At 33.3% G+C, this 20,114-nt stretch overlaps 1 protein-coding gene across 7 annotated transcripts in view; it reads left to right on the top strand.

Annotated features, from left to right (window-relative positions):
• LOC125652142 (coiled-coil domain-containing protein 171-like) overlaps nt 1-16,740 on the top strand; it is a 33,293-nt gene extending 16,553 nt beyond the window's left edge. For 2 of the 7 annotated variants that reach the window (XM_056139208.1, XM_056139206.1), the window contains 10 exons: nt 4,877-5,056; nt 5,643-5,834; nt 6,465-6,610; nt 7,037-7,091; nt 7,406-7,528; nt 10,548-10,694; nt 11,458-11,528; nt 13,647-13,733; nt 15,112-15,156; nt 15,605-16,740. In XM_056139208.1, coding sequence (XP_055995183.1) covers nt 4,877-5,056; nt 5,643-5,834; nt 6,465-6,610; nt 7,037-7,091; nt 7,406-7,528; nt 10,548-10,694; nt 11,458-11,528; nt 13,647-13,733; nt 15,112-15,156; nt 15,605 — 1,047 coding nt within the window. In that variant the 3' untranslated portion in view covers nt 15,606-16,740. Of the gene's footprint in view, nt 1-4,876; nt 5,057-5,642; nt 5,835-6,464; nt 6,611-7,036; nt 7,092-7,405; nt 7,529-10,547; nt 10,695-11,457; nt 11,529-13,646; nt 13,734-13,868; nt 13,896-15,111; nt 15,157-15,604 lie in introns of all 7 variants that reach the window. The other 5 variants (XM_056139205.1, XM_056139201.1, XM_056139207.1 and 2 more) reach the window with 3 other exon arrangements.
• Nucleotides 16,741-20,114: the final 3,374 nt, after the last annotated feature.

The raw sequence follows: 20,114 nt of genomic DNA, 5'->3' as shown, positions 1-20,114 counted from the left end.
GTACATTATTGTATATTAATGGTATTATTGTACATTATTGTATATTAATGGTATTATTGTACATTATTGTATATTTATGGTATTATTGTACATTATTGTATATTTATGGTGTTACTGATTACTGTACATTATTGTATATTTATGGTATTATTGTACATTATTGTATATTTATGGTATTACTGTACATTATTGTATATTTATGGTGTTATTGTACATTATTGTATATTTATGGTATTACTGTACATTATTGTATATTTATGGTATTACTGTACATTATTGTATATTTATGGTATTACTGTACATTATTGAATATTTATGGTATTACTGTACATTATTGTATATTTATGGTATTACAGTACATTATTGTATATTTATGGTGTTACTGATTACTGTACATTATTGTATATTTATGGTATTACTGTACATTATTGTATATTTATGGTGTTACTGTACATTATTGTATATTTATGGTGTTACTGATTACTGTACATTATTGTATATTTATGGTATTACTGTACATTATTGTATATTTATGGTATTACAGTACATTATTGTATATTTATGGTATTACTGTACATTATTGTATATTTATGGTATTACAGTACATTATTGTATATTTATGGTATTACTGTACATTATTGTATATTTATGGTATTACTGTACATTATTGTATATTTATGGTATTACTGTACATTATTGTATATTTATGGTATTATTGTACATTATTGTATATTTATGGTATTATTGTACATTATTGTATATTTATGGTGTTATTGTACATTATTGTATATTTATGGTATTACTGTACATTATTGTATATTTATGGTATTACTGTACATTATTGTATATTAATGGTATTATTGTACATTATTGTATATTTATGGTGTTACTGTACATTATTGTATATTTATGGTATTACAGTACATTATTGTATATTAATGGTATTATTGTACATTATTGTATATTTATGGTGTTACTGTACATTATTGTATATTTATGGTATTACTGTACATTATAGTATATTTATGGTATTACAGTACATTATTGTATATTTATGGTATTATTGTACATTATTGTATATTTATGGTATTATTGTACATTATTGTATATTTATGGTGTTACTGATTACTGTACATTATTGTATATTAATGGTATTATTGTACATTATTGTATATTTATGGTGTTACTGTACATTATTGTATATTTATGGTATTACTGTACATTATTGTATATTAATGGTATTATTGTACATTATTGTATATTTATGGTGTTGCTGTACATTATTGTATATTTATGGTATTACTGTACATTATTGTATATTTATGGTGTTACTGTACACATTATTGTATATTAATGGTATTATTGTACATTATTGTATATTTATGGTATTACTGTACATTATTGTATATTTATGGTGTTACTGTACATTATTGTATATTAATGGTATTATTGTACATTATTGTATATTTATGGTTTACTGTACATTATTGTATATTAATGGTATTATTGTACATTATTGTATATTTATGGTGTTACTGTACATTATTGTATATTTATGGTTTATTGTACATTATTGTATATTTATGGTATTACTGTACATTATTGTATATTAATGGTATTATTGTACATTATTGTATATTTATGGTTTATTGTACATTATTGTATATTTATGGTTTTACTGTACATTATTGTATATTTATGGTATTACTGTACATTATTGTATATTTATGGTGTTACTGATTACTGTACATTATTGTATATTTATGGTGTTACTGTACATTATTGTATATTTATGGTTTACTGATTACTGTACATTATTGTATATTAATGGTGTTACTGTACATTATTGTATATTAATGGTGTTACTGTACATTATTGTATATTTATGGTATTATTGTACATTATTGTATATTTATGGTGTTACTGATTACTGTACATTATTGTATATTAATGGTATTATTGTACATTATTGTATATTAATGGTATTATTGTACATTATTGTATATTTATGGTGTTACTGTACATTATTGTATATTTATGGTGTTACTGATTACTGTACATTATTGTATATTTATGGTTTACTGTACATTATTGTATATTTATGGTGTTACTGTACATTATTGTATATTTATGGTGTTACTGATTACTGTACATTATTGTATATTTATGGTTTACTGTACATTATTGTATATTTATGGTGTTACTGTACATTATTGTATATTATGGTATTACTGTACATTATTGTATATTTATGGTGTTACTGATTACTGTACATTATTGTATATTTATGGTATTATTGTACATTATTGTATATTTATGGTATTATTGTACATTATTGTATATTTATGGTTTATTGTACATTATTGTATATTTATGGTTTTACTGTACATTATTGTATATTTATGGTTTTACTGTACATTATTGTATATTTATGGTGTTACTGTACATTATTGTATATTTATGGTGTTACTGTACATTATTGTATATTTATGGTGTTATTGTACATTATTGTATATTTATGGTATTACTGTACATTATTGTATATTATGGTGTTACTGTACATTATTGTATATTTATGGTTTACTGTACATTATTGTATATTTATGGTGTTACTGTACATTATTGTATATTTATGGTGTTATTGTACATTATTGTATATTTATGGTATTACTGTACATTATTGTATATTATGGTGTTACTGTACATTATTGTATATTTATGGTTTACTGTACATTATTGTATATTTATGGTTTACTGTACATTATTGTATATTTATGGTGTTATTGTACATTATTATATATTTATGGTTTACTGTACATTATTGTATATTTATGGTGTTACTGTACATTATTGTATATTTATGGTATTACTGTACATTATTGTATATTTATGGTGTTACTGTACATTATTATATATTTATGGTATTATTGTACATTATTGTATATTTATGGTATTATTGTACATTATTGTATATTTATGGTGTTACTGATTACTGTACATTATTGTATATTTATGGTATTATTGTACATTATTGTATATTTATGGTATTACAGTCCCTGAAACGTTCTACTTAACCATTTTTCCGTTCGTTCAGCGTGCGTTAACCGTTCGTTCAGCGTGCGTTCACCGTTCGTTCAGCGTGTGTTCACCGTGCGCTCTCCGTTCACAGTTTTGCGTTCAGCGTGTGCTCACCGTTCGTTCATCATTCAGTCTTTTCATTGTCATTCAGAACACCAAACTGAAAGGACCAATTTTGATAGCAAGGCGAAAATGAAAATTGAACATGTGCGTAAGAGTGGAAGGAGACTTTCTTACTATATCAGAAATTTAATTTTGAAGTACAAAATGTCAGGATTATCCACTGTGAATGCCGAAAGGTTCATTTGAGCTTTTGTTAAAAAAACAAAAAAACTTCTAAATGAGAGACGAATATACATGTAAGAGCTTGTCATTATGAATTTAACCCAAGTACAAAAAATAAAACAGTTTCAGGTAATGGAAACCTCTTCCCCTGTGTTCAAGATTTAGCATTTACAAGTTCGGGCAAAATCACAAATTATTATAATTATTTTGCATTGCTTGACAAGAGTTTTAAACAAGTCAACCCTCCCCCACTTTGAAAAATAAAAACAAACAATGCTACATAATGCACATTGTACCGTATGTACGTGTCAGAATGTCAAACTGATGTAGCTATTTTTACGGCTATATTTATGAAAGACATTGTCAATAAACTGATATTTAGTACTCTTGCCAAATTGAAACTTTTGTAACATTTGTCCTTAATGCAAAGATGTAATTGTTTATCTTGTACGTTTCTGCATTAGCCTTTAAACATTCTACGGGTAGTTCAGTACAATAAACAGTTTTATCTACATCAAATATATACAAATATTGCAGGATCTGACTGCAATCTATGGTCACATAAATAATAAAACTAGTAAGTTTTGTACTTACATGTGCATAAATTCTAGGATTATTTCCTCGGGTCGATGTAGCTGCGACAAATGAATGACGCAAAAAAAAAAGTAGGAATATTTAATACTGTTAGAAGTTTGGAGGTGTTGACACAGGGTATACTGTCCGTATTGTTTGTTTACTGCACATTTATCTTGACTTCTTTCGGGGGTGTTTGTTAATTACAGGTATCCCAAACGATCGAGCTCATGAAGTTTGAAGCCATACATGAACACCTGTAAATTCTGGATGTCACTACACATGTAGACTATAGTGTTTTCCTTTTCACACGCATTGTATATATATTATACCCATGCATTAAATGTATCTGTACACGTAATGGTACGTGTATACGCAATGTACATACGAAATTTGCTTTTGTTTGTGTATGACTGTTGCGTGTATTAATGTACAATTTGCGATAATTTCATGAAATATATACATGTGATGTATACTCGGTACTTGTACAAAAATATATTACATTGAATATATCCAGAACTGTAAAATACCCTGTCTGGTTTATTTAATTTTTTATTAATTGATGAAATATACATGTACATGTATTTTATTACTTGTTATGAAATAAGTAAAATCCCAGGGAAAAATTCGAAACATTCCGAGTAAATAGACCATTTTGCGTTCAGCGTGCGCTCAGCGTTCGTTCACCGATCACTTTGCGCTCTGCGTTCGCTCACCGTTCACCAAATTGCGTTCACCGTTCACTCTGCGTTCGCTCACCGTTCAAGTGGGAAAGAAGAACGTTTCAGGGACTGTACTGTACATTATTGTATATTTATGGTATTACTGTACATTATTGATAACAGAGTGTCAGAGAAGAAAAGATGGAAAGTTGTTCCAGACTTTGTAAGTGAAAATTAATATGCATGCCTCTATCATTATTTTTGAGTTTATTTTACAGGAATTGTTGGGGGCTTTGCAAACCCACATCCTAGACTTTACCCAGAGACTACACATGGTGGAAGTGGAGCGGCGGCAACTGGTTGTGGAACTCGATCGCATGAAGGATGAGTGCGCAGACCTCCCTCAGAAAGAAGACATAGAGAGACTGCAGGACCAACTCAGCTTCATCAAGGGCAAGGTCAGTATATCTATTAAATCAGCACCATGAAGGTCAAGGTCAGTATTGGTAAAGGTCAAGGTCAGTACTAAATCAAAATCTAGGATAAAAGTCGGTCTTAGATTAGCCCATCAAAAGCAAAGTGTTGCCTCAATATTAAATGTTAAAGTCATCACTAAATAGCACCATCAAGTGAAGGTCAATACTACATTAGTACCATTGTAGCAAGTTCTTTCCTGCTGCACTATTGGTTTCTATGATGATCCTTTACATTGGATTAATGATAATTGTATAACAATTGATATCTGATGTTTGATTCTGTAGTGATTAAAGATTCCGGTAAGAAAAATTTCCGGCAAAAATAATATTGTTATGAGCACACTTTTAGGTCTACCCATATACACCTGAGATTCTGAAATTAGTACAGATTGAAAAAATGAAAATGAAAAACTTCAATGTACATGTAGCTGACATTACTTGCAATAAAAATTGGATAGTATTTATCTTTATTTATTTATTTTAGAAAATATTGTTCATCAACAACAACTCATTTTTCAGGTTCTATTTTGGGTATTTTTTGGTGATTGAATTTGTTTAATTTTCCCAGGACCTAGACTTTGTGTCCATTGATAAATTTGAGAGTGTGTGTCAGGAACTGAACAATGCCCTACAGAGGGAGCAGCAGGCTCAACACCTGTTAGTGGACCAGAGTCGTCAGCTGGAGGAGATCACCATGAGGCTGGATCTGTACACCACGGAGGGCATGGAGAAAGAACAAACATTGTCAGAGGCAGTACATGTAAGTTAGAGGTGTATGGGGGGGGGGGGTGATATGTACATGTAAGTTAGAGGTGTATGGGGGGGGGGGTGATATGTACATGTAAGTTAGAGGTGTATGGGGGGGGGGTGTGTGGGGGGTGGGGGGGTGATATGTACATGTAAGTTAGAGGTGTATGGGGGGGGGGGGGGTGATATGTACATGTAAGTTAGAGGTGTATGGGGGGGGGGGAAGATAGTTGATCTGTATGTGTAACTTAGAGGTGTATGGGGGGGAATAGTTGATCTGTATGTGTAACTTAGAGGTGTATGGGGGGGAATAGTTGATCTGTATGTGTAACTTAGAGGTGTTTGGGAGGGGTAGTTGATCTGTATGTGTAACTTAGAGGTGTTTGGGAGGGGTAGTTGATCTGTTGGTAAGGATATAGAAAATACTTGGTCTGGACACTAAACAGAATTAGATTGAACAAAGAGACTTCAGTGTTTAATTCTGATGGTTTTTGAATAATCAGATTTCTTAAAAAATTATCAAAATATGTGACATTTTGACCTGATATGTACTACATAATAAATTTCCACAACTCTGTAGTAGAAATGAAATAACTGAACAAATAACCTGTAAAGATTGTTTTATGGCATATACTCTTTACAGGGTTTGACGGAAACCAAAGGTGAACTGAAAAGGAAGGAACAGACCCTGAGGCAGCTGAACAGACAGGTGATATCGCTGGAGAGTGAGAAAAAAGCATTCCTTACCAACATTGCCGACGCAGAGAAAGCCCTGAGGACTGTGGCCAGGTGATGCATGTACTACATCTGTACTTCACAACATAAAAAGTTAATGCTGCCCTAGAATTGTCTACTTTATAGCTCAACAGTCATACAATTCTGTACATCACAGCACAACATTATCATAGAATTCTGTACATCACAGCACAACATTATCATAGAATTCTGTACATCACAGCACAACATTATCATAGAATTCTGTACATTACAGCACAACTTTATCATAGAATTCTGTACCTCACAGCACAACATTATCATAGAATTCTGTACATCACAGCACAACATTATCATAGAATTCTGTACTTCACAGCACAACATTATCATAAAATTTTGGTCTTTATAGCTCATGACTTGGAATTCTATTTAATCTTTGGAAAGCACTCTTGAAATGATTTATATTTAGCACATTCCTATGGATTTGATTTCATCTTGCAGAGATAAGGAGACATTGGCTCAGTACCTTAAGTCAGTAACCATGGCATTAGAACAGGTAAGGATCATGTTTTATGAAGTAAACATTGAAGTTTTGTGAGCAGTTACTGTAGCATTAGAACAGGTAAGGATCATGCTTTAGAACGGGTAAGGCTTGTGTTTTAGAACGGGTAAGGCTTGTGTTTTATGAGCAGTTGCCGTGGTTTTAGGGGATCCATTTATTATCCATTCAATCCACAACTTAAAGTTCATGATGTTATATATACACTTCTGAAATAGATAAAAAGAAAGATATACATTAATTTTCTGCTAAATTTTCTTTTGGGTTATTGTGCACACCTACATGTATTTGGGTTTATCTTCTGATTCCAGGCAAAGAAGGAGTTATCGCTGGCTAAAGGTGTCACTGATTTCTCATGGACCAAACGGTTACTGAACGCAGATTTCATTCCCAGTGATGTTGGCAAGGCTGGACCAGAACTCATCGCTGCACAGGTTGTTTTTCCTTCTATCTCCTGTATGTTAAATATCTAGAATCAGGGATCGACATTAACGTTTGTCCGATTGCTCGAGGCAAGTGAAAATCCAGTTCAAACAAGTGAAACTCAATACACACTTGCCCAATGGGGCGATTATTATAAGAATTGTGTTAAGCTTGATGCATATCATATAATAGAAAGTCCAACTCCGTATTACTGAATCGTCAGTTTATTTTTAATACTACTACTACTTAGCAAAGATCGTACCATATCTTATCCTATCAATAAGTCGTTCCGAATAACATAAACTATCTGATGTTTGACTTATCTTAGTCATATTTGTGAGAAAATGGCGGCTTTACAATGTACTGTCTCTCAAAGTATTTTAGTGAGGTAAACGCTCAGAAAGAAGAAGATAAAAGAAAAGGCAATCATGTTGAAAATAAAAATAAATCCTAATTAAAAAGAAAACATGAGATTCAGGCGGCGTGACAATCCTAATTTTCGGGTAAATTGACACCGACAGCAGTATGATATGTACCAGGTGTCAGAAATTCATGCAGCGCTACATCCACTATCGCCGGTAATTTGTATTTTCTTACCAGTGATGCAATTTACAGAATTCCTAGCATCCATGAATATTTTATTGAGTTATTGAATAAAAACTGATTTGTTACACTTCTGAAACTTTTTAAAATTGAAATAATACATTGAGCATTTGAATCAAATACATGAATCAAAACTTTGCCTTGTGTTACGTCCCTTGTTCATTTTTTTTTCAGGTGAAAAGATCTATTTTCCTACAATGACCATTTTCTTATCTATAACTGTCAATAACATTTTTCATCAATTTCATTCAACTACAATAATGCAAGCCAACTTGTATGACATAATTCACAGGTATAACCTCTTACACTGGGAAAAAGGGAAAACTTGAAACAGGGAAAACTATTCTAAAAAAGTCAAAACTTAGCTATTCACCGATTGACAGAGAGAGGGCTAATTAAAATTACTGGTTGATAGGCATATTAGAGTCTTAAAATTTTCGGACAACTAAGTTTTTCATTCAGACAAGTGAAAATTTGAGTGTACTTGCCCAAATGACAAGTGAGATAAAAATTTAATGTCTATCCCTGAGAATATGCTAGTCCGATTAAGGAGGAATGCTACACAAGAGAAATTTTATATGGATGAAAAATGGATGATATGTACAACAATATTTTGAAATTGAAAACTTTCAAATTTACTTCATTTAGTCAAAAAATGCAGTTTTAGTAGAAAGCAATCTGAAGAAGAAAAAATTAAACCCCTGCTGGACTTGAACCCACAATCTACAGTTCAGCAGTCAACGTGCTAACCTACTGAGCTACTCACCTAGGCAATTAAATCTAAAAGGAATATACAAATATTGCTAATATTTATATTATCATGCATGTTTTAAAAGGAAGTCAGCCTAAAATTATGACGATGTAGGGTACCTCCTTAAGTGAATTGTTATGAAAAATTATTGATCACTCTTTACTTGATTTATATGATGAATGGAACTTGGTTTTTGATGTATTTGTTCAGAAGTTGGTGGGAGCTTTTGGTTTTTATGCCCCCCGAGATCGAAGATCGGGGGGCATATTGTTTTTGTCCTGTCTGTCATTCTATCATTCTGTAATTCTGTCTGAAACTTTAACCTTGAACCTTTAACTTTTGAACAGTAAGTGATAGAGCTTTGATATTTCACATGAGTATTCCTTGTGACAAGACCTTTTTGTGCGTACCAACATTATTAACCCTGTGACCTTGACCTTGGAGTTTAATCTACTTTTAGAAAATTTTAACCTTGCTTATAACTTTTGAACAGTAAGTGATAGAGCTTTGATATTGCACATGAGTATACCTTGTGACAAGACCTTTCCATTGGTACTAAACCTTTTGACCTTGACATTTGACCTACTTAATTTTTTTTTTACATAGGTCATAACTTCTAAATGGTAAATATTAGAGCTTTCATATTGTACATGAGCATTTCTTGTGACAAGATCTTTCTACTGGTACCAAGATATTTGTCCTTTTGACCTTTGCCATCTTCGGAATTGGCCATTATTGGGGGCATTTGTGTTTCACAAACACATCTTGTTTTATTTGTTCAGAAGTTGATCAGAGCTTTTGTTTTTTATTTATTTGGCCTGGACTTGGTCAGAGCTTTTGTTTTTTAGGTCACCTGAATCATTCAGGTGACCTATTGCTATCTGTTTTTGTCCGTCGTCGTGCATTAACATTTGAACATTTTCAGCTTCTTCTCTGAAACCCCTGAACCAATTTCAACCAATTTTGGCATATAGCATCTGTGGGTGAAGGGGAACAAAAATTGTGAAATTCGTGGTCCCTGCCCCCCTGGGGCCTGAGGGGTGGGGCAAAAACCATCAAAATGAGTGTAATTTTAAAAAATCTTCTTCTTTACTCCTGGACATCAAGATGCCAAACTGTGGGCATAATTATAATGAGCGTTGAGCCCTCTACCAAAATTGTGAAATTCATGGCCCCTGGGGTAGGGGTTCTTGTGTTAGGGTGGGACTCTATTGCTCATATAGTGAAAATGTAGAAATTCTTTGAAAATCTTCTTATATTGGTTTTATCTAAAGAGTAAATAACCCTTTTCTTTATGATGTCTCAGACCAAGGTTTTTTAAAAAGGATTATTGATTGAACATAAAAATGACACATGTACTTCATGACCACATAGCTATTCAATGTTTCTTCCATCCAAAAGTAAAATTCTTATATTTAAACACAAACCTAATTCAAACATTGGAAGGTTGTTACATGATACTCAGGTGACCTATAAGGCCCCTGGGCTTCTTGTTATTTATTTGTTCAGATTGAACTTGGTTGGAGGTTTTGTTTTTGATTTTTATGTTCAGAATTTGACTGGAACTTTTATTCTTTTTTTTATCCTTATGTTTAAAACTTGATGGAAGTTTCTGGTTTTTTTATCTATTTGTTCAGAACTTGATTGGAGCTTTTGTTTTTGATTTATTTGTTCAGAACTTGGTCGGAGCTTTTGTGGAGACCCAGAATCAGGCAGTCAGTAAGATTCGGTCACTGGAGGAAGAAATTGACACACACCAACAGCACATCAACACACTGAAACGGGAACTGAGTGATGCCGTTCGACGGGAATATGACGAGAGTGTGGGTTTTTTGGGGTTTTTTTTTTACTTCATATTATTGATTCAATAACAATAATTATGAACTTGTTGTAGTGTTTATACATGTATAATATTTATATAAAGATTTTGATATTTAAATAATTGTATATATATCCTAAAACCTTGAAACTAAGCCAGTTTTGATAAAAAGCCTGACTTGAAAATAAGTCACCATTTCCTTGCAGTCAAAATGCATGTGTGAATATACCAGTCTTAAAAATAAACTGGATTCCTTATTGATAAACATTGATAAGATAATCCTATATATCGCATACCAGCCAAACCAGATTAATTCATGAAGCTTCATATTTACTTCTGAAAGGAATTTGATATAAACTTGTAGATACATGTAAAAGCACTGCATCAGCCAGGTATGCCAATGAAGGAAATTCATGGATTACCCGACCATGTGTATAAATGTCTGACTGTTACGCTTTGCTTTAATCCAATGTCCAGTTATCATTCATTTCTTATAATATTTTAGCCTTGAAAGTTAGCCAGGTTTTGAAAATGAGCCCTCATTTCCTTACCTGAACTAGAAGTCATGGCTTATTTTCAAGGTTTTAGGGCATTATTATATTGTAAATGCAAAGTAATTGGTTTAATAAATTTTTATACTGTTCAGTGCATTTAGAAAGTTAGAGAATAAAAATATCTGATGCAAACGTGCAGTATGTGATTACTAGTCATTTCTGTAAGTTTAATACTGTTGAAAATTGTTTATTTTTATCATCCTGGAAATTTAGGCTGAAATTCCTACCCGAGACCACAATAAGGATATTGATGCCACTCAGTCAGAAAGTTTCTTGCCAATTAGGTACTGTCTATTTTAAAATATACATACTATTTCTTGTGAAATCTCTTGTAAAATTCATGTTAAAAATTCTTGACTTAAGTGTTCTATAAGGTATTTCTAGCCATGTTTATGGTATTGTAATCTACTCCACTTTGATGTTTGAGGGAGAACTCTGAAATCTCTTTCTCTGTGTTTGTGATATTGTAATTTCTCTGAAATCTCTGTGTGTTTGTGATATTGTAATTTCTCTGAAATCTCTCTCTCTCTATGTTTATGATATTGTAATTTCTCTGAAATCTCTCTCTGTGTTTGTGATATTGTAATTTCTCTGAGATCTCTTTCTCTGTGTTTGTGATATTGTAATTTCTCTGAAATCTCTCTCTGTGTGTTTGTGATATTGTAATTTCTCTGAGATCTCTCTCTGTGTGTTTGTGATATTGTAATTTCTCTGAAATCTCTCTCTCTATGTTTGTGATATTGTAATTTCTCTGAAATCTCTTTCTCTGTGTTTGTGATATTGTAATTTCTCTGAAATCTCTCTATCTCTCTCTCTCTCTCTCTCTCTCTCTCTCTCTCTCTCTCTCTCTCTCAGTCTGTGTTTGTGATATTGTAACTCTGAAATCTCTCTCTGTGTTTGTGATATTGTAATATTTCTGAAATATCTCTCTCTCTCTCTCTCTCTCTCTCTCTCTCTCTCTCTGTGTGTGTGTGTGTGTTTGTGATATTGTAATTTCTCTGAAATCTCTCTCTCTCTCTGTGTTTATGATATTGTAATTTCTCTGAAATCTCTCTGTGTTTGTGATATTGTAATTTCTCTGAAATCTCTGTGTGTTTGTGATATTGTAATTTCTCTGAAATCTCTCTCTCTATGTTTGTGATATTGTAATTTCTCTGAAATCTCTCTCTGTGTTTGTGATATTGTAATTTCTCTGAAATCTCTTTCTCTGTGTTTGTGATATTGTAATTTCTCTGAAATCTCTCTCTCTCTCTCTCTCTCTCTCTCTCTCTGTGTGTGTGTTTGTGATATTGTAATTTCTCTGAAATCTCTCTCTCTCTGTGTTTATGATATTGTAATTTCTCTGAAATCTCTCTCTGTGTGTTTTTGATAATGTAATTTCTCTCAAATCTTTCTGTGTTTGTGATATTGTAATTTCTCTAAAATCTCTCTCTTTCTGTGTTTGTGATATTGTAATTTCTCTGAAATCTCTTTCTCTGTGTTTGTGATATTGTAATTTCTCTGAAATCTCTCTCTGTGTGTTTGTGATATTGTAATTTCTCTGAAATCTCTCTCTGTGTTTGTGATATTGTAATTTCTCTGAAATCTCTCTCTCTATGTTTGTGATATTGTAATTTCTCTGAAATCTCTTTCTCTGTGTTTGTGATATTGTAATTTCTCTGAAATCTCTCTCTCTCTCTCTCTCTCAGTCTGTGATATTGTAACTCTGAAATCTCTCTCTGTGTTTGTGATATTGTAATTTCTCTGAAATCTCTCTCTCTCTGTGTTTATGATATTGTAATTTCTCTGAAATCTTTCTGTGTTTGTGATATTGTAATTTCTCTGAAATCTTTCTCTGTGTTTGTGATATTGTAATTTCTCTGAAATCTCTCTCTCTGTGTTTTTGATAATGTAATTTCTCTCAAATCTTTCTGTGTTTGTGATATTGTAATTTCTCTGAAATCTCTTTCTCTGTGTTTGTGATATTGTAATTTCTCTGAAATCTCTGTGTGTTTGTGATATTGTAATTTCTCTGAAATCTCTCTGTGTTTGTGATATTGTAATTTCTCTGAAATCTCTCTCTGTGTGTTTGTGATATTGTAATTTCTCTGAAATCTCTCTCTCTCTATGTTTATGATATTGTAATTTCTCTGAGATCTCTTTCTCTGTGTTTGTGATATTGTAATTTCTCTGAAATCTCTCTCTGTGTGTTTGTGATATTGTAATTTCTCTGAAATCTCGTTCTCTGTGTTTGTGATATTGTAATTTCTCTGAAATCTCTCTCTCTATGTTTATGATATTGTAATTTCTCTGAAATCTCTCTCTGTGTTTGTGATATTGTAATTTCTCTGAGATCTCTTTCTCTGTGTTTATAGCAACTCTATGTCTGTAATATTGTAATGTACTGCTCGTTGATGCTTCAGGGAAGACTCTGAAATTTCTTTTGCCATGCCTAAGACAGCCACCCCAAAGTCAAAGAAATTAGATTCTTCTCTCAGGAGATCCGAGAGGTAACAAATTTTAAACCTTTAAACCATTTGATCATTCTGCAGTGTTTACAATGTTGCTTGTATTTTTCCTGTCTCAATCCTGATCTCAAATTCCACTGGAATTTGCTCTTGAAATTATTATCATTTTCGTTTTAGCGATGCCAAGCGCTTCATTCAGAAATGGTATATTATATGGATTTTTCAATTTAATATACTTGTTCTGTAACATTATTGCGGTTGATCTCATATTAGAAATAGATGGGTGTTATATTATGTACAGTGTATATATAGCAAAAGAAAACTCAACCGTAGCCAAGTTGCAAAGCTCAACTCTTAAAGTGATCAATTAACTGATTTCAGCATCTCTAGCAAATGGCCGCCATCTCCTAAGGATATAAATAAATACGAAAATTATCTGAGATCAAGGTCAGAATAAGATGTATTCAGGGGGGTAAGTTTAACTACATTTGAGGTTTAGCAAAGAATATGTCAGAAGATGTGTATATCAATATGTGTATAGCCAGAAGATGGTATGTTAGTATGTGTTTAGCCAGAAAATGGTATGTTAGTATGTATATAGCCAGAAAATGACCCCTATACTTGTATGTGTGTCATTTAGAGATACTTGTACCTACAAGCGTTTAGTCTGCTTTGTACAAAGAATCTGGAATACTATTGGGCCATATTGTTTAAAGCATGATACATAATCCATCTCTACATGTATATTGATGAAAGGTCAAAAGTTGAAAGTTAATCACATAAACCATGCTAAATGGTTTTTGCCATTAATAATCCCAATACCTTGAATTGATCCCACGTGCACATCATACATGTAGCTTAAAGTCGATTTCTCTTCAATTCAGGGTGAGAGTACATTTTAGCAGGCTAGGGGAGACAATTTAGTTATAGTGTACAGTGTATATACAATGTACATTATGGGTATAAGTATCATTTGAGATAGAGCAATGATGTCACTTACATTTACCTTATGGTACAGATCAAACTTAAATGTTAAGGTCACCTATATAAATACAGTGTTTGATGCTAAAATCTATAGGAGTGTTTCACTTGTGCATTGAATACACCCTCCCCCTTCCATTCATTGAATGCTTTGGACTTCATTCACAAAATTTAGGTACTTTGCAACTTGGCTCATGGCATCTCTAATATAAATCATTGGTGTGTTTTTTTATGGTTAACAACTTTACAATGACAATCAACTACATAAGAGTGCCAATGCTAACCGTTGTAGAGCTACCATGACATGTGCAAGGTTATAAAGGAGAAACACAGTATGTTTACTGTCATCAGCTGTGATCAGTATCTACTCTCAGTCTGTTATTAAAATGAATACCAGCTAATGATACTGGGTTTTTTTCTTCTGAATGTTAAATACTAGTCCTGAAGATTTAGTTCGATTGCCGACACCATGTGACCTCCAGTAGTGAGTACATGTTGTGAGATAAACCAGCATTGCCTGTTGTTTACATTCAAACAGAGGCTTCGCTGGATGCAATTTATCCTCTAACTTCCCCAAGAAATTTATTTTAGTATTTAATGTTTGGAAGTTGGGGCAGTTCATTTTCCAGTTGAACATTTTTCTTTCATTATTTGTTCATTTTTCTTTCATTGGTTTTTCATTTTTCTTTCATTGATTGTTAATTTTTTACATTGCTTTCAGGAATAGTTTTGTACACTAATCTTTTAACACTGCTCTTATTGTCTTGATACTACTTTTTATATAACATGTGTTGTTAAATCATGCTTTATTCCAATCCATTTCCTTACCTTTCTGTTAAAAATGGTCATGTTTGTATTTATGATGAATGAAGAATATCATTGATTTACAATTGGATTCAAACATTAGTTTAATACAGACTTCAAAATTACAGGTCTCCAAAGTTCCAGACCCCAGTTAGGTCCAGTCGACCAACCAACATCCGTCCTAAAGCATTTGAACCGCATGGAAGATAGCAGGGAGCCATAAAGGGGGATAACTTTACAGGGTTAACATTCCACACTGTCAACTGTGATATAATCTACACAAACCAAATATACTCGCACATTCAATCAGGCCAAGTGATTTAAATCAAAAACTGCTATTATTAAAACAATTGACAGTCATTTATGAGAGTCCATTTTATCCATTCCGCTGATGAGAGGGAGCGTGGAGATAAGTGATATTTGTTATGTGACTATTTGTGGTGCTATCATGTCCGAGAGGCGTAATGATATTATTATTTTTGTGTGTGTCAGCTCCTAATGGCTGAACATGCATAAGTTCAGAAAATGATCACTTGCATTTTGAAAATTAATGTAGCATTGTAGAGATAAAAAATAGAAAGAAAAATTGACTCTATTTTAAAATTCACTACATGTATATTAGAATTTCTTTAACTCATTTCTTTTTTAGCAATATGGATGTAAGACTACTGAACTATAATATGATACTATTGTAGGGTGCAGTTTTGATATAAGACCACCATGTCCTAATACACATGTGAAATTGTATAGTTTTCTAAAGTCATGAACAATGCATTTTTCTCCCTAAAATGTTCTATTTGACTTCAATTTTGTCGATAGATGTTGCATTTATGTTTTGTTATCTCCGTCCTTATCTAATTTTATTTATGTTTTGTTTTACGATAAGACACCAGTATTCTAGTTGTGTATTTGTTTTTCATGACATTGTATATTAAAAGATAAAGTTGTAGTATTAAATGAAATCCTTTTTATTAGTAACATTCCAATACAAGAGGCCTTATAAAGCATAACATATTCTTGTCATCAAGTGCTGTTACTGGGGTTATTAGGGGGAGCTTTTTTTTTTTTTTTTTATTTACAACAGAAAATAGAAATGTTCAATTTAGTAAAAGAGAGACCTGACCATATCAATTCCAATTATAGATAATTTCCAGAGCAGCTTGTATTAGCATGTATTATTTATCAACATTTTGGGCTTTTCAATTCAGAATTATGTACTAAATGTTAATTTGCATTAATATGAAATAAAATGCAAAGCATAAAATCACCGATTTGTTATTTTTATTAACAATGGAAAATTTGCAAATATACATATGCTAAGTTATTAGGTTACTTGTGTACCCTCCATTTCTCTGCAACTGTTCTTCGTAAACTTTGAAATATCAGGGCCGTAAATTAACCTTCAATTTGGAGGAGGCAGGAAATTAGGCGGGGGTCTGGGGGCCGCCCAGGCCCCCAGACGCTGAGCACATTTTGTGCACACTGAACACGTTTCGTGCAAAATCCTTGATTCTAGGGCCTTCTAAGATGTTACTTGACTAACTCATTCTAAAAGAAAGATTTGGAATGCTTTTTAAGGGAGGTATCATGTTCTTAGTTATTGGAAACAACATAAATTCTAATGAACTTTAAATTTTAATTTTTTTTGGCTCAAAAGTTGGAGGAGGCAGCTGCCTCCTCCGCCTCCATGTAATTTACGACCCTGAATATTATCGGCTCCTTACACACTACATGATCAGTTATCCCCTAAATTGATCTTCAGGCATAAGGACACAAAATTTTTGAATTTCATTATCACTGCTCTTTTGAGGCCCAAAGGGGCCAAAATTTAAAGCAATCTTTAACAAGAGGTTTAAATATGTGTGTCAAATATGGTATGCCTATGTCAAAGAACAAAGAAGTCATGGCCATGACACGAATCCATTGTAAAAACCTTTAATTTTGACCTTGAGGTCAAGGTCATGAAGGTACATGACACATCGTTTCATGGTGATACACTCATGTGTCAAATATGGTATGCCTATGTCAAAGAAGTTATGGCCCGGACACGAATCCATTGTAAACAACCTTTAATTTTGACCTTGAGGTCAAGGTTATATAGAGGTCATGAAGGTACTCGACACATCGTCTCATGGTGATCCACCTGTGTGCCAAATATTGGTATGCCTAAGTCAAAGAACAAAGAAGTTATGGCCCGGACACGAATCTGCACAGACAGACAGACAGTGATTCCTATATACCCCCCAGAACTTCGTTGGGGGGGGGGGGGGGGGGTATAATAATCCTTTTCACTCCTTAACATAGAATGTGTTTCTAGTTTGTTACAACAAAAGTTTTGATGCAAAAGCAGGTCTCTTTCCATTCACAAACATGCCTGTAAATGAAACACTTAAGAAGAAAATCTCCCAAAGATAGATTACTTCCCCATAAAATCAAAGTACTTTGCACAATTACACTAGATTGGCATTGAACATTAACAATGTCAAGTTTCATTTGAACCAAATTTAAGTTACCTGTTGCAGAAATTGGTTCACAATCCCCCCCCCCCCCCCCCCCTCCGCAGAAAATATTATAAACAAAGGTCCTGTTGAAGGACAATATTCAACTTTGTGAGAGACAGACAGATGATTGATACGTGGAAATTTAGGACAAATACATCAAACAATTTTGTTTATACAGGCCATGGATTAATCCTCATGTTGAGGGTGTGGCCTGTCTGTAGAGAGCGAAGTCTTCCTCTCCATGCATGGCGATCCAGTGGGTTGGTAGTGTCCATGTTCAGGGCTACACGATCACGCTTTCGTCCCAAGAAAGCTTTGGTCTGCCTTGGCCCCGCTATGCTGCAATGTTCATGCATATGACCTGTGAGGTCCAGTTTGTGCTGCGCTCAACGTGTTCTAGCCATCTCAGCCTGCCCAGTTGGAGAACTTCAGCAATGAACCTAGATAGAAGAGTCTAGATGGGGATGTCATCTTCAGGCTTGACGACGCAGGCCATCTTATCATATCGTTACGTTGAAGGCGCTTGACGGTATATCTATGTACTAGATCTCACCGGAGGCATAATACACGTATGATAAGCATGGAGCATCTGCCAAAATTGTTAATCTGAGGGATGCCTGTAGTGTAGTGCCTACACATTATTTTATGAAGTAAATTTCATAAATTCCCACAAACTTAATATTTGGGTAACTGATTCCATCCATGTTAAACAAGAGTACCGCAAACGGTACATAATACGCCCGTGAAATGCTTACATAGGGTGTTTTTCTTGTGCTATAATTTGTATAACTTTGCTTCAGGTAGTATCAGCCATCATGAGGCTGTGGCAAACTTTCATATGAACAAAGGGTCTTAGCTTAAAAATCGAGATTTCCTCAAAATGGACCAAGTTCAACAACCTGTAATTTTTTCAAAATTGGAAGAAAATCAAAATCCGTCCCCAGATGCACATCTTCAATACCCATACAAACACTCCACAAAATAAGGTCCTCACTTGGACAAATTATGTACCCTCCATAGAATATTAATTTCCAAATAGACTAAGTTCAACAACCTGTAATTTTCTCAAAAATTGTAGAAGATCAAAATCCATCCCACATGCACATCTTCAATACCCATACAAACACTCCACAAAATAAGAAGGCTCTCACTTGAAAACTGTGGGAGGAGTAGGGCGGATAAACTATGTACCCTCCATATAATAATCATTTCCAAATAAAGGGGCAAAACTCCTGGAAAAAAGGTCGAAATGGATCAAAATTGCAGTATAATCTAGAGTGACCCACAAAGGAGCTACACAGCAAGTTTCAGCATGATATGTGAAAGGGAAATGAAATTATAAAGAGAAAACCCCAAACGGACGGACGGGCGGACGTACAGACATCGCTGTACCATAATACGTCCTGTCTAAAGACGGGCGTATAACAATAACTGATCACAAAATGGGAACCTCTTGATGTCTCATTCCTAACCAAGAATAAAATATTACAAACACACTGTACATTTGTAACAATAATTGTTATTCCAATAAATGAATTTCTCTTTTTATCAAGAATGATGATGTTAAAATTATGAATGAATAATCCAATACAAAATAACGGCATTTGAATATCTAAATAGCTGTGAATGTCCAGTTTTGTGTGAATATTGTATATTTCTATGTGTTCTTATATGCTTTATTCCCCCCCCCCCCCCCCCCCCAAAGTTAAGGGCCCGGTGTTTAAGATAGATATCAAGGAATTCTCGGACTTTAATTTTGAATTATTCTAAAAACGGAGATCTCCTGTTGAGGCAGTTGTTGGCATGTTGAAGAGCCCTCACTGCTACGGCCCAGCTAAGCATAGCTAGGTCTAAATCTGTGGTATACTTTACCTTATAGCTCGGGTGACCTTCTCAATAGGAATGAACATTCTTGATGAGACGTAAAACAAACAACCCCCTCCCTCCAATGTATGACTCTCCTCCCAAGGTCTGATGACATCCAGTTCATAATTACAATCAATGATCACAAACTTACTCAGTTAGTATCTTTGTGTAATATTGAGCGGACTACATCTTCCAATGTCCAGAGTGATTGATTGATTGAATTTTGTTTAACGTCCCTCTCGAGAATATTTCACTCATATGGAGACGTCAT

This window comes from Ostrea edulis, chromosome 5, assembly GCF_947568905.1.
Source record: "Ostrea edulis chromosome 5, xbOstEdul1.1, whole genome shotgun sequence".
NCBI lineage: Eukaryota > Metazoa > Mollusca > Bivalvia > Ostreida > Ostreidae > Ostrea > Ostrea edulis.
Note: the sequence above shows the minus strand (reverse complement) of the source record. Positions and strands in the feature narration are given on the sequence as shown.